The sequence below is a fragment of the Gracilinanus agilis genome, chromosome 2 (assembly GCF_016433145.1).
Source record: "Gracilinanus agilis isolate LMUSP501 chromosome 2, AgileGrace, whole genome shotgun sequence".
NCBI lineage: Eukaryota > Metazoa > Chordata > Mammalia > Didelphimorphia > Didelphidae > Gracilinanus > Gracilinanus agilis.
Genome location: NC_058131.1, coordinates 616,532,972 through 616,547,935, shown reverse-complemented (window position 1 = coordinate 616,547,935; position 14,964 = coordinate 616,532,972). Strand labels below are relative to the sequence as shown.

At 39.1% G+C, this 14,964-nt stretch overlaps 1 protein-coding gene across 1 annotated transcript in view; it reads right to left on the bottom strand.

Moving 5' to 3' along the window:
• Positions 1-362: 362 nt before the first annotated feature.
• Positions 363-14,964, bottom strand: part of SORCS3 (sortilin related VPS10 domain containing receptor 3) — a 690,838-nt gene continuing 676,236 nt past the window's right edge. The window contains exons 22-27 of the mRNA XM_044660176.1: positions 14,723-14,835; positions 13,565-13,696; positions 8,855-8,954; positions 7,475-7,580; positions 2,232-2,392; positions 363-427 (exon numbers count right to left, since the gene is read on the bottom strand). Of these exons, the coding sequence (XP_044516111.1) occupies positions 363-427; positions 2,232-2,392; positions 7,475-7,580; positions 8,855-8,954; positions 13,565-13,696; positions 14,723-14,835 (677 nt within the window). The remainder of the gene's footprint in view (positions 428-2,231; positions 2,393-7,474; positions 7,581-8,854; positions 8,955-13,564; positions 13,697-14,722; positions 14,836-14,964) is intronic.

The window sequence follows — 14,964 nt, the reverse complement described above, 5'->3', positions numbered from 1 at the left end:
TTTGGCGAGTTTCTGTGTATATATATAAAAAAAAAAACCAACAACAACAACCAAAACAAAGGTAGAGCCCAGAAGGACATAGAAAGTCCTGCTATGGAGCTGCCATTGGCAGAAGGATGGCCCAGAAGCAGCTGGGAAAGGAGAGCCTTCCGCCATGACAGGAGCGCAGTTATTGATTCTCAGGTCATTTTAATTGGTTGAGAAAGCCTTTCTCCGATGTCCTCTGTTTGGAAGAGGGACTCTGGGGTAGCAGAGGATTAAAAAAGGATAGTTTTCTTTTTTTTCCCCATAATAGTAAGAACAGTAATAATCAAAAATTAAAAAAAAAATCAGAAAGGTTGTAGAACAAGGGCTTCTCCACATTAAACACTAGTGCAGTTGGGGATTTCCTTTGTGCTTCCACTGTTGGCAATGGTGGCAACACCACCTGTAGGGAAGACAAGACAAATAAAGAAAGAGTCTCAGAGAGATGGTCCATCAGGGTCAACAACAACAGCCCTTCTTTTCTCTGCCTTACATGGAAAGGCTTTAGCAATATCTGAGATCAATAAGACCCTGGGGAGAGTCGGCTCTGTTTCCTCGTCTCACTCCCCCACCCCAAGTCCCTTCATCCTATTGCAGCATTTCCCATTTGTGAGGTGATTCCACTGGCTTTTCTCTCAAGGTCTGCCTAAGAAGTAATCCACCAAATAGTCTTTTGGAAACTAACATGAGAAAAGTTTATTCCCATCTGAGAATGACTCTGAAATTTAGAGTCTTTATTCCTTTCCCAAGAAGCAAGAAGAGGTTTTCACTCTCCTACAAGATATTTAGAATTCATTTTTGTGGAAGATTGGAAATTTTGTGGAAGATTCCAAACATTTGTGGAAGAAGAATTGTTGTCAAATTACAAGAGGGGAAATCTACCCTCCCTATACTTGGAAGAGGCAAATATAATAGAATTGGCAAACTCCAACTTGTCCCATCTTTATGCGCTCATTTTATGTGATTATAGACTCAGAGGATTAAAAATTAAGAGCTGGCTGTCTAATTAACCTCCTTATTTTACAGTTGAGGAAATTCTTTGTGGCCCCATTTGGAGTTTTCTTGGCAGAGATACTGGAGTGGTTTGCCATTTCTTTCTCCAGCTTGTTTTATAAAGAAACTGAGGCAACCAGCGTTAAGTGACTTGCTCAGGGTCCCTGAGCTAGTAAGTGTCTGAGGTAAGATTTCAACTCAGGAAGATGAATCTTTCTGACTCCAGACCTGGTACTCTATTCACTAAGCCACCTAGGTGCCCTAAGTGATTCGCCCAAAGTTAATAAATGAAGGTAATATTATTTGAGCCTTCCTTCTTAATCCAGAGTCAATGCTCTTAATTATTAGTAAATGCATATATATATATATATTTTTTTAAATGGCAGGAGTCTTCAGATAGGGCTGAGGAACAGCTTTCATTAAGAAATAAATATTAGCCCAGTCTATCCAACATATATCACTTTATTTAAAGAAACCAAGTAGGGGTAGTGGGGTATCTCAGTGGATAGAGAGCCAGGCCTAGAGAAGGGAAGTCCTGGGTTTTAATCTGGCCTCGCTTCCTAGTTGTGTGACCCTGGGCAAGTTACTTAACCCCAATGCCTAGCCCTTACCTCTCTCTTTTGCCTTGGAACCAATATACAATGTGGACTATAAGATGGAAGGTTAGGGCTTAGGAAGAAAGGAAAGAAGGAAGGAAAGAAAATGGGAAAGAAAACAATGACAAAAATCAGTGTCATTAAAAAAGTTCAGGGACCATGTTGTTGTAGCCCTAGAATTTATTGTAGTAGCAAGAAAAGTTATTTGTGTTGTTGTGAGGGTTCAGTCAAGGTTCACTGCTACTGCACCCCTAAACCCTTTTCTGAGCTATTGCCTTCTAGTCTTTATATAGGGAGAATGAGACTTCTTTTCAATAATTAGCTCCTCCCGGGTTTTTCTGACCACAGGACAGTGGCGTTAAACTCAAATAGAAAAGGAAGGCTGCTAATCTATCCATAAGAATCTCTGTGGGCCATATTTTTACTTAGCTTCCAAATATTATGTTATTTATATTTTGCTGTATTTATTTATTTTGTTAACTATTTCCCAATTATATTTTAAACCAGGTTCTGGCCACAGAGAAGAGTGCTGTGGACCACAGATAGTCAGCAGTCTCTCTGCCATTTGAGATAAATTGGCTTAAGTTGTAAGGGTCCGGGAAGAGCAGGATCATTTACCTATGACCCGTGTGTCCAGTTCTTTGTCCAGCAGCTCCTCGGGCTCTGTAAAGTCACTGAGGGTGATTTTGGGAGCATTTTCACTTTGGCTCACTGACCCAATCATCTCTTGTTCCTTGTCATGTTGAACTTGGGCATAGATGTTAATCCAGGGAATTTTCCTGTGATAATATGAAAGGTAGCCACACTTCTTAGTAGGGAAGGTTAGGGACATATGAGAAAAACAAACAACAAAAAAACAAATAAAATTCTCTTCCATTGGAGAGAAAGCTGGGGAAGTCAATGAAGAACATTTTAGAGCTGGCAAAAATTAAAGCTAGAAAAGATCATCTTATGAGTAACTTCTAATATAAATAGCTAATTTTGCAGATGAGAGAAATGGAATGATTATCAAGATCACATGGAATTATAGACTAGTGATGAATTTATACCCAGATCTTTTAATTCCAAGTTCACCATTCTTTTCTAGTACACCATCAGGAGTACCCTGAATGCATCACTAGCCATATAGACAATCCTGTAAACTCCATATCAAAGCCCCAATATCTTACCCTCCTGGTTTGTGATTATTATGTGTAACCCTAGAAAATAATCCATTGCCCAAAGTGTTTGAAACAATGGGATCACACTGACTTTTTAGGAAGCCAAAGACAACTTGATCAGAGCAGGAAGTGGGCTCAGCGATCTAGCCTAACCCCTGCATTTTACAGAAGAGCAAATTGTGGTCCAAGAGAAGGTAAGGATTTTGCCCAACAGCACATAACTTGTTAGTAGTGGCAGAGACTATCCTAGACCCTGAAGGATCCTTTGACTTCCAAGGCAAAAATAATTCCTCCAAAATAAGTGGAGCTCGATTGTGCAGAGAAATGTACTAGTTGGGATGAAACTTGTGCTCTCCCTCATTGCTGAATCCATAGTTTTACACTGATCTTTTGTACTGAAGCAGTCTTAGGAAATAACTGGACAAAGATAATTAAATAAACCAAACTCACTCTGTCAGCCTCTCCTTTGGACTGAGGGTAGTTCTATCAATATATATATATATTTATATAATATAAATATATATTTATATTTATCTATATATGTTATATTTATAAATATAAATATATATATTTATACTTCTATGCTTGACTGACCTCCCTCTGTTCTTTTAAAGTGGACCAAGAGTTGACTGGCTAATATAACAAAGGAAAATGAGAAATGTTGGAGAGGATGTGGGAAAATTGGGACACTAATGCATTGTTGGCAGAGTTGTGAACTTATCTAACCATTATAGAGAGTCACTTATTACTATACCCAAAGGCTATAGCATTATATAAACTCCTTGACTTAGATATACCATTGATCAAGGATAAATGAAAAGGACTTATTTGTAGCATATTTGTATTTGTAGCAGTTTTTTTTGTTATGACAAAAAATTGGGAATTAAGGGGTTGCCCACAAATTGGAGAAGACTGAGCAAGCTGTGGGTATATGATTGTGATGGAATACTATTGTGCTATAAGAAATAATAAGCAAGATGCTTTCAGAAAAACCTGGAAAGATCTGCATGGTCTAAGACAAAGTGAAGTGAGCAGAACCAGGAAAATATTGCATACTGTATGATAATCAACTATGAATGGTTTAGTTGTTCTCAGTAATACCATGATCTAGGTCTAGGACAATTCCAAAGGACTTTAGATGAAAAATGCTATCCACCTGTAGGGAAAGAACTGATGGAGTCAGAATGTATATTGAAGCGTGCCCTTTTCTTTTAACTTTCATTATTTTTCTTGTTTTTTTATCTGTATTTTCTCTCATGACTAAGTTAGAAATATGTTTTGCATGACTACTCATGTATAACCAGTATAAAAATGCTTGCCTTCTCAACGTGGGTGGAAGAAGAGGGAGAGAATTTGGAATTCAAAAATTTTTTAAAAAAGAATGTTAATTTTTTTACATATGATTGGAAAAAAATTAAAATATTTGGAATTGAATAGAATAAAACAAAATTAAGCTCGCCAAAAGACTCAAGTTTCAAGGACCCTAATGAAGAGATGGTACGAGAGGCTGCAAGTGGCAAATTCTCTAAATTCACAGAATTAAAAATTCATGCCAGCCCAGGCTCCTTTCTCCTTATATAAACAAATAAAAAAATCAGCATTTTAGGATGGGGATTCTGTTTAATCATCAAAGCATACACTGTTAATCTACTCCAGGATTACTATAATACTTAAAATTGTGTCTGCTCCCTCCCATTTATCATATTCTGGGACAGCTGAAACCCAAATCTGATCATATGAAATCAGTGCAAAGGTGGGGAGGTGTTCTAGCCAGATTTTCTCTTGGCCATTTCCCAGTTTGCCCAATGATATACTGAAGATAGAAAATTCTATGTTTACATCTTTATAGCACCATTAGCTTAGATGAAGAGCTTCAACATCATTTTTAATTCGTTCAGTGTTCTTAGGACAATGAAAGTGAAAATATTAGCTCCAATTTGCAGAAAGATGAGACTTGCCTAAGGTCAGCTAACTATTGAAAGGCACAGATAGAACAGGAATTTGGGTCTCCCGAATCATGATCAGATGCTCTTCCCATTAATTTCCAGCTAACAAAACATTATTTCTTGTTTGTATGTTTCATCCCTGTTTCTAGGGACCTTCAGAAACATTTCAGAGTTGGTATTAGACACTGAACTAGTTAATGGCAATAAGATTACAGTGGCAAGGTCATGCTGGTAAAGCCTCAAAGTATTTTAACTGCTTCAAGTATGTTTTCAAGAAATTATACGTCTCAGGACAAGTATAGTTCTCTGAGAATGTGACCATCCTGTTAGACAGAGCTTTGGGAAAGGTGAGATTATTCTTGAGCCATTGTTCTTTGTTATTATTTTTTGAGAGAGCAGAAAATAACAGCCATGTCATTTGATGTGGATAACATCCACACACCAGATGAGGTACAGCAGTCATACATTTACTTAAAGAGTAGTTAGGGTTGGCAATGTGATCAAACCTTCTCTTCCTGCTGATCAACCACTAGGGGCAATAATCAGAGAGCTGAAAAGAGAAAGGTTTGATTTTTGAAAGCATGGCCAAGCCAATGATCTGGAAAGCTCAATTTCCCCAGAAGATACAGAAGCAAAGACTGTGTCCACCAATTGGGCACCTACAGCCACTGCAATTCTTTGTGCCTAATTAAACTGAAAGATTCACAGACGCAGCTGACTGGGCAGGGAGAGAGACAAGAAAGGAAGCACCGGTGGGAAGTAGGCCTGAAGCTTTGGCTAATGTGGAGAATAACTCTGGAAATCCTTGATATTCAAGAAAAAGTGAATAGATTGCTGGTTACTTTTGAAAAAGTCTGAGTTTATTGTATTGACACTGTAGTTCTCATATAGCCAGCCCCATAGTGCACTGTGGATTGTTTGGCACTTCCAAGGGGACAGAATTGCTCCTGAAGTGGTATTGAGAAGAGGAGAATTTACTATATAGTGCTGCCTCAGTTAATGGAGCTCATTTTAAGGAAGTCAGTGGTGTTCAAAGTAAAACCAAGAAGAAAAAGAAAAGGGAGAAAAAACGGAAACCTCTATAAATCACAGGATTCAGCAATACTGTCTGACATAACAAAGGTACCTCTAGGCACTGATTCCTTTTGTCCCAGTGCTAAACAAAGTCTTCATTTTTTTCCTTTTATCTCTGCGCTCTACTTCCTGTATCAGTAAGCCATTCACCCTTCCCTTTTCCAATCCTTTCCCTTGCCCACCCCATCAAATCAAAAAATAACTAATAAATTCACCCAAGAATCTGAAGGCTTTTCCTATTGATCATGGAAAGAAAGTTTCAGTTCTTTATTAAAAGCATTTTAGGACTCAGCATGCAGGTTGTAAGATCTGAGGGGAGGAGAAGGGGATAAAGCCCTGATGGTAAATCTGATTTAGTATTTTAGGACTTCTGACCGCAGAAGGGGAAGCAGGGAGGATGCAGGGTAAAGGCTGGCATTTACATGTCCCTTAGTCCCCTGAATTCAACCTAGTTGGAGCTTGCTCTATCCCCTTAAAAATCCCTCAAGCACATTTTAAGTTGCCTAGTAGCACTTGTGACATTATTATTTAATGTTTTTTCATTCTGTAGTCTCTTCCCCCACCCCATCCCTATCCCCACACCTTATAATATACCTTCCATATGCTGCCTATTTTATTTCTGCCTATGGTTATGAAGTTTCTGCCAAAGGGGCTAGTCATTTGAACACATCCTTTTTACTAATAGAGGGACTACAGTTGGGGACTAATGGAATAGAAATATTGATTATAATTTCATGTCCTGAAGTATCCTTTTATGACACCACTCCCATTGCTTTCAGAAATTGTTCCTGAACACATGCAGAGTTCTTTTTTTTCGCCCTAAGTTTTTAAAAGGAAATTGATTAGGAAAAACTGAGAGATGGAAGGTGGGTATTTTTAGCATGTAAATGTTGGCTGAGTTATTGCTCAGTTAAATTTGAGAAGCGAGGTTTTTCCTTTAAAAAAATCATTTAAGGCGTGAAAAGCTATTTCCTGCTATATCCTCCTGGGTCAGCCAGGTATCAGAAGGGTGGGGAGTGGGGTTTTCCTGAGACGTGAGAACTTCCAGCTGGAAGGATATGTGACTGGAGAGAATGAACTTGAAAATTAAAGTGAAATAAGAAGAAATGAGACTTTTTCCCCCCAGATTTTTCCTTTAGCTTCTTTACCCCTCACTTAGAGCAAAGAGACTACTAAGCCCACCAATCATTTACCTAGTTTATTTATCTACTTATTTATGCATCCATCCATCCATCCATCCATCCACTTATTTATCTTTCCATTCAGCTATACTTTCATTCATTTTTTTCAGCAAGTAACCATTAAGTAGCCACTATGTGCAAAAATAAATAAGACAGTAAACCCTAACCTTAAGAAGTTTATAATTAAATAGCTGAGTGGCATCTGTTGGCTCTTATTGCCTCACCTGCTGTTTGAGCAAAGGCAGCTCAGGCATACAAGCTGCATTTTGTTTTGAGCTTGTTAGTTAGACCATCGCAAGGTTGATGTTAATTGAAGAACACAGGAAAAACAGATTATAGGAAACACCAGCTCTTGACTGCCTTCTACTCTAAGTCATTGTACCCAATTACCAAATAAAGTTTGAGGGGAAGGAGGGATTAAGGATAAGATAAGGATTCATCTGTCCTCCCTCCCCCATACCCTGCTACCAAGATAAAAACTGGAAGTGGTTGGCACTTACCTTTTAAACTTATAGATCAAGAAGACAGCCAAACCCACAAACACCACAGACAAAAGCATCAACATTGCTGAACTGCTATGTCCTGTGCTGGAGTCCACAAGTGGAGCTGAAAGGAATCAGAAATACTAGGAAGGTCTCCATAAACTTTCATATTTGGAGAGGTGGGGAAGAGGAAAGTGAGAGCAGCAGTGCCAACCCTACCCAGAAAGGAGGCCAGTTGGCCAGTCATTTTCCTTAACTGAGTGGCATCTGTGGGCCGTTATTGCCTCATCTGTTGCTTCGGCAAAGGGAACTCATGCACACAGCTGCATTTTGTTTTGAACTCATGGCTCCACCAGGGAGGACCTGGTGGTTCCACTATTTTTTTTCCAGAAAAAGGACAGGCAGACTCTGATTTGTGTGAACTCACTGTTCTTTTAGTTAGTTAGTCTGAGCCTAACAGAGTAAAGTGGGAGGAAAACTGGACTGTTCTCTCCTCAGAGTGTTTTGGGATGACTGTTCCATGCAGTATCTGAGAGCTGTTGCTGTTGTTCAGTCCCATCTTACTCTATGTGACTCCCGTGGACATTGTCTATAGGCTTTTCTTGGTTTTTACTTTAGTGGTTTGCTATTTTCTTCTCCATTTTACAGATAAGTAACTGAGGCAAATAGGGGTTGAGTGACTTGCCCTGGGTCACACAACTAGTAAGTATCCAATGGTGGATTTGAATTCAGATCTTCCTGAATGTATGCCAGATACTCTATCCAAAGCACTACCTAACCCAAGGTAAATATACTAATGTACCCAAGGTAAAATACTAATGAAACATTTCCTTCCTTTCCTTATAAAATCCATATAAGCACAGCTGTCTGATGCTCTGAAAGCTTCCACATTTGGACTATAGGGGGCACTCCATTCACTGGAATGATTTAAGCATACTCTTCCCAGAAAACCATTCAGGAACAGGGACAGGCTTATAGAAAGAATGGACCCTTTTATCACTACTAACAGGTTAGACATTTACATTCTTCATTCTTTCTTGAAATGACTGACTCTTAGTTTGACCTCTTACCCAATATTTATGAAAATATCGATCTGGAAGACACCTTAAGTATCAACTCATCCAATGGTTTCAACTTACAAGTAAGGAAATGGAAGCCCAGAAAAACAATATTTTTTACCCCAAATTGCTGTTTACTTAACTCACGTTGCAGTATTTTATCTCTATAATATTCTCATTCAAACATGGTTAGGAGTTTTATCAGGTCAATAAAGACAAAGGAGTTTCTAAAAGGCATCTTTTATAGCACCTAAGGAGAAGTGTTTTCCATTCCTCTTGCTTCTACAGATCAAAAATCACAGCCCCCAGCATTACCTTCCCCTCCCCTGTGGGTACTCACCTAATGTCAACTGAGTAACATAGACAATGACTTGAACTCCTGGCTTTAGCTCAAACTGGACCAAATTCTGATTTAAAGCGTTAAACAGGAGCTCTGCAATCTGTAAAATAAAAGGGCATAATGTTAGATGGGGAAGCAATAGCTTTTCTCTGTCACTAGATTCAAAGAAGAGAGAGAATGTCAAAGATTAGGGAAAAACTTTCCTGGTTAAAAAAAAGAAGTAGTTCAAGAAAAGTTTGGATAAGTTTTGTGAGTTGGTGCTAAAATTTGATGATATAATCCAAAGAATATAGATTTTAATACTTATTCTCTCTATATTACATAGATATTTATACTTATTCTCTTCTATCTTGATATAAGATCTTTTATTTGATCTTAGGTAGGTAATTAACAGTACCCCTATTTTATAGATCGGGAAATGGAAACCATGAAGTGATTTGTCCCAGGTTATTCAGTGAGTTGGGATTAGCATTTTGAACTTGCTTTTCTTAACTTCTGGTCTATTACCTTTTCTGGCCCACAGTGTTGATGGTCTTTTTGCTAGCAGGATTCTATAACCATGTAAACTTGGAACTTGGGTCTACCTTGGTATCACTGTTGGTGCGATCAAGACTTTGGGGAATAGCGTGAAATGCATTTATAGTGCAGCAAGGTGGTACAGTGGATAAAGTGCTAGCCTGAGAGTCAGGAAGACTCTTCTTGATGAATTTAAATCAGTCTTCAGACACTAGCTTGTGACCCTGGGCAAATCCCTTAAACCCCATTTGCCTCAGTTTCCACATCTATAAAATGAACTGGAGAAGGAAATGGCAAACCATTCCAGTAACTTTTTGCCAAGAAAAACTCAAATGGAATCATGAAGAATTGGATATGAACCACCACCAACAACAACAAATACATTTATTGAGCTCACCAGTAAGGCTTCACTGAAAGGTTATAGGATCATAGGTTTAGAGTTGGAGGAGACCTTTGAGATTATCAAGATCATTCCCCTCATTTTATAGATGAGGAAATGGGGCTAAAAGAGATTAAGGGACTTGGGCAGGGTCACCCAGAGTGTCTGAGATAGGATTTGAATTCAGATCACTCTGATTCCAGATTTTGGACTTTCTCCACTAACCCCTGTTCCACCTAGTTACTAGTGTTTGTCAAACCATTATCAGTTCCTCCAACTATACAAAGTAGGTGAAATACAGGAGAGGAGACTCCTGGGAGAATTCTGCGAAAATAACCTCCTGGGTGTTCTCCTCTCCCCTCCCCATCCTGCCCATACCCAGTCATTGACTGATGTATAGCAGATGAACAATGGGGAGTGGAGCAGAAAAAGCGAGGGCCTGCCACCAAAAACTTGGGAATCATTTTTCCTACTTCATTTTCTCCAGCAGGCCTAAGCATGTGGAAAGTTGATTTAATCACTCCATAATTCCAGCATGAAAGCTTTAGCAGACTCAGGCTGTTGTTCCCAACTCTTATCTTGCCTTACTCGCCTTAATATCACAGCTGCTATTCATCACCATAATTACCTATTTATCTAAATGGATGGATATTGTAGCTTCCAAATATAGTTCACACATGTCACTTGCTATTTCAGAATAAAGAGGTCTGGTAAAAGTGATGTACTCATTGAGAGGCCTGATTTATTTCTGGCCAACTCCAGTGCACAATTCTGCTGAAGGAAGGATGCTCAGAGCTATCACCATTGTAGGACTGGAACTGCGAGAGGAATACGTAGATGGGCTCAGAGAAGAAGTTAGTCCTAGAGACCATTTAGTCTATCCCCCTTCATTTTATGCCTAGGAAAGCCGAGGTCTGGAGGTTAAGCGATTTAATCAAGGTCACCCCAAGTAGCATGCAGCAGAGCCAGGATATGAGCCCAAATCCTCTGGTTCCAAATTCTTTCCACAACAATAATGGGGATATTATTTTCTATAATAATAATGTTTTTTATTGTTTAGTAGTTTCAGTCATATCTGACTCTCTATGATCTCATTTAGGGTTTTCTTGGCAAAGTTACTGTAGTAGTTTGCCATTTCCTTCTTCAGTGAATTTTACAGATGAAGAAACTGAGGCAAATGGGATTAAGTGACTTATGCAGAGTAACACAGTTAATGAGTGTCTGAGGCTGGATTTGACCTTGGGTCTTCCTGACTCTAGTCTTGGGACTCTATCTATTGAACCATCCTGCTGCCCATAACAATAATAACAACCCCAATAACCATAATATAAATAGTTAATGTAGTTATCATGGGTTCATATGGTTTTTTTGTGTGATGGATCTTATTTAATGGTCTGATGAAGCCCACAGACCCCTCTCAGAATAATGTTTTTAAAAGTATAAAATTAAATAGACTCACAAAGGATTCACAATCACGTTGAAATATAGCTATCAAAATATACTTTTTAAAAAATCAAGTCATGGATCCCAGCTGCTTCTTTAGACAATCTATCTCTCCCCGGGGAGCTATGTCTAGAAGCAGTTCATTTTCTCCTCAGAAGAGCTTAAATCGTGCAGGATCTTAGAGTTAGACCATGAGAAACAAACTTTCCCAACAGAGATGGAGAAACTCAAATGTTTTCTTTTATCTAACTTTTTGGAGAGGTTTTGAGGGGCAGAAAACAGTAGGGCACAAATCCCTGATTTAAATAGGGTTTTAAGGTTTACAAAAAAAGTTTTACATATGCCATCTCATTTCATTCTCACAACAACCCTATGAAGTAGGTGCTATTATTATCTCCACTTTACAAGATTTGGAGGCTGAAGCAGTGTCTAAGTGAATTGCCCAGGGTCACACAGTAGGTATCTAGGGTAAGATTTGCATTCAGGTGTTCCAGATCCCTCCCGTGACACTATTAAGGTGCCATTGAGTTGTTACTTTAAGGAAGTTTGGAAGCAGTGAGGAGGTGGTAGTAGTAACAAAGGATAGTCCAAAGCCCAAGCTCTTATCCCAGACTAAAGGAAGCTAAGACAGACTTTTCCTTTGTTCCAGTCACATTTCTGCTGCACCCCTTTAACTCACTTAAATGTTCTCTGTTTTGAAGGCAATCTTGCAGACCTGCAGTTGCCAGGTCTCCCACACACAGAAAAAATGCTCAAGAGGAAAAAAGAGAAGAGAGGGTGGGCTCAGGATGTTCCTTGTAGCTTCTAGTTCCTGGTACCCATCAGTGTTCCTCTACCCACTTGAAGACACCAGTAAATCTCAATCCCTTTGGACAATCTTGGGGAAAAAGCTTCTTCCTTAAACAATCCATCTCTCTCCAGGGAGCTGTGTCTAAAAGCAGTTCATTTTCTCTCCAAAGAAGAGCTTAAATCATTTGGATCTCAGTCAGAAGACTAGAAGCAAACTTCCCCAGTGTAGAAAGAGAAATTCAAATGTTCTTCCTTCTCTTACTTTTTAGAGAGGGCTGGAGGGGCAGAAGACAGTAGGGCACAAAATCATCATGCCAAAACTAGAACAAGTAAAATGGGGTTTTGCTCTACAGTGCCAACATCTGGAGGGGGGAATTTTCTCTCTCTATAGATAGCTTTTCCTCTGCCAGCCTATGTGCCAGAACTATCACTGGCAGTCAGATTGTCCTTTCTATCAGCACCATCCACCCACCCCTGCCAATTGTTTTCCTTCCAAGGGAAAATATTCCTAGTTAGGGGTCTGCAGAAATGCCAAATACTCACACAGGCAGGTGGTTTGTGATCTGAGAGATGTGCTTTACTATCTGAGTTACCAAGAACCAGTTGAAGTACCAACTAGTCCAAGGACTATTATGTAGTATTCAGCATAGAACACTTAGAATAAGAGACTTTGGTAGATAAATGTGGTTTTTTCTTCTTTTAATAATGTATCAATTAAGTCATTTGTTTATTAATTATTTCTTTAACTTTTTACTTATTATTTAGTTATTTAGTCATTTGTTAATTAGTTGGAAAAAAAGACTCCCCTGTCTTGTTCAGGCTAGAATTGAAACAGTTGCTCACAGGCCCAATCTCACTGCTGATGGGCATGGAAACTTTTACCTCTTCTGATTCTGACCTGGCCTAGTTCAGTCCTCCTAAGTAACCAGGCAGCCCCTTCCTCTACTGGTTCGCCATAATAATGTTATTTAGTGAAACAGCAAACACTTGATCAGTGTTAATCTTACTGTACCTCAGGACTTCTAAACTCAAATGATCTAAAAATAAATAAGTAAATAAATAAACTCAAATGATCTACCCAGCCTTCCTGAGAGCAGAAATTATAGGTCCCTCTTATGACAAAACAGATGGATTTTGTCAGTTGCTGTGGCTAAATAATTGATAATTCTTTTGATTACATGATGGCAAGTTTTGTCATAAATGCCAGTCCCAAGATGATAGAAATAGTCATAAATCTTGTACTTGAAATCTTTCTGTCTTGATAGGACATATCAGGGATGGTTTTCTGCTGAAATAGCCTTCAAGAACCCAAGGATACTTTGAAGTCAAAATGAGATATGTGAATAAGACTTTGGTGGTGGTTGGAGCCTGAAGCATTGATAAATCGGTGTTAGAGAAGAAAGAGCTTTCTAGATGACAGCTTATTTCCCACAGGAACAGGGTGTAGAAATGCATCTATTTTCTGATAATGGAATGCAGGTGTGGAATATGGGTAAGTATCATCTGTGTAAAGGAGAGATGAATGAGATTGAGGATGCCCTGATCCCCTCCATCATTCAGCTTTGGTGCTTTCTTTCACTCACTTGCTCCAGGTCTGCTTCATTGCCTTTCCTTCTCTCTGTCATGTTTTTGTGGGGTAGGATGAAGAGCTCAGCTGAGGTAGGGAGGCCAGGGAACACTGCCACCAGAATCTGGTCTTCTGGGACACTGGTGACCTGCAAAATTGTGAGAAATAACAGTGACAATAACTACCTGTGCATGGGCCACATCCTTTAGGAAAAACTGTAGACTCAGTGATGGTAGGGTCCATTCAGTTTTCTCTTCAACTTTGCTCCCAATTTTTCTCCCAGCACTGATTACAATGTTCTGCATATAGTAGATATTTAGGAAATGTTTGATGAACTCAGTTGAATTGGTCATGGTTAACCCAACTTTAGCTTCTGCATCATAAAAGATGTACTCACTGACCTCCAACATAGGACAACCAATCTTTCCAATAAAGAAATGAAATAGAATTTACCCGAGGGTCCATAGCATCAAAATAGTGCCATTTTAGATAAAGCCAGAATAGTTAAGCAATCAAAACTTTCACCATTTGTGAATTCTTCCTCACAGTTAGGAGACTCTGATGTATGTTATTCTGCTGAAGAATAACCTTTGTTTCACTAGAGAAAACTGAGTAAATTGATAAAATCATAGAATTCTAGAGCTGGAAGAGACTCCAAAGGTCATCTTGTCCAACCACTTGCCTTCACTCATAACATACCCAGCTAGTGATCATCCAGCTGTAGCTTAGATATCTCCAGTGGCAGAAAACTCACTACTTCTGAAGCAGCCTATTCTATTTCTATACAGTTATAATTACTTGACTTTTTTTTCTTTGTGGTGAGGCAAACATTGTTTTCCTCTAACCTTATTTCTGTTTTGGTTTTGTTTTGGTTTTGGCCAAGAAGAACAAGTCTAGCCCCTCTTTCATATGATAGTCCTTTAAATATCAGAAGACATTCTCAACCAGAACTCCATAAGCCTTTATCAGCCTCCCCTACCTGATTAAATGCTTCCAGTGTTGTCTTCAGCCAAACCTCAAATGGCAAGAAAGGAGAAACATAAAACCACTTTGAGTACTTTTATTAACTCCCCCCACCTTGGTGATCCTTCCTGGAAAAGCCTTCCAACTATATCTTTTCTTTTATGTCTCCCTGATCCCACCCTTGATTGCTTAAATAGAAGAGGCAACTTACTTTGACCAGAGCTCGCTTGATGACTTTGCCAATATCTTGTCTCCATTCAGGGATGTCAGGATTATGGTAATCCAGATTAGGTGAGAATGACAGTAACTGTGACTGGAAATACTCTTCAGAGAGAGGCAGACAGAGAGAGAGAGGCGGTGGGGGGGGGGAAGAGGGAGAGAGGAAGACAGGAAAAGAGAGAGAGAGAGAGAGAGAGAGAGAGAGAGAGAGAGAGAGAGAGAGAGAGAGAGAGA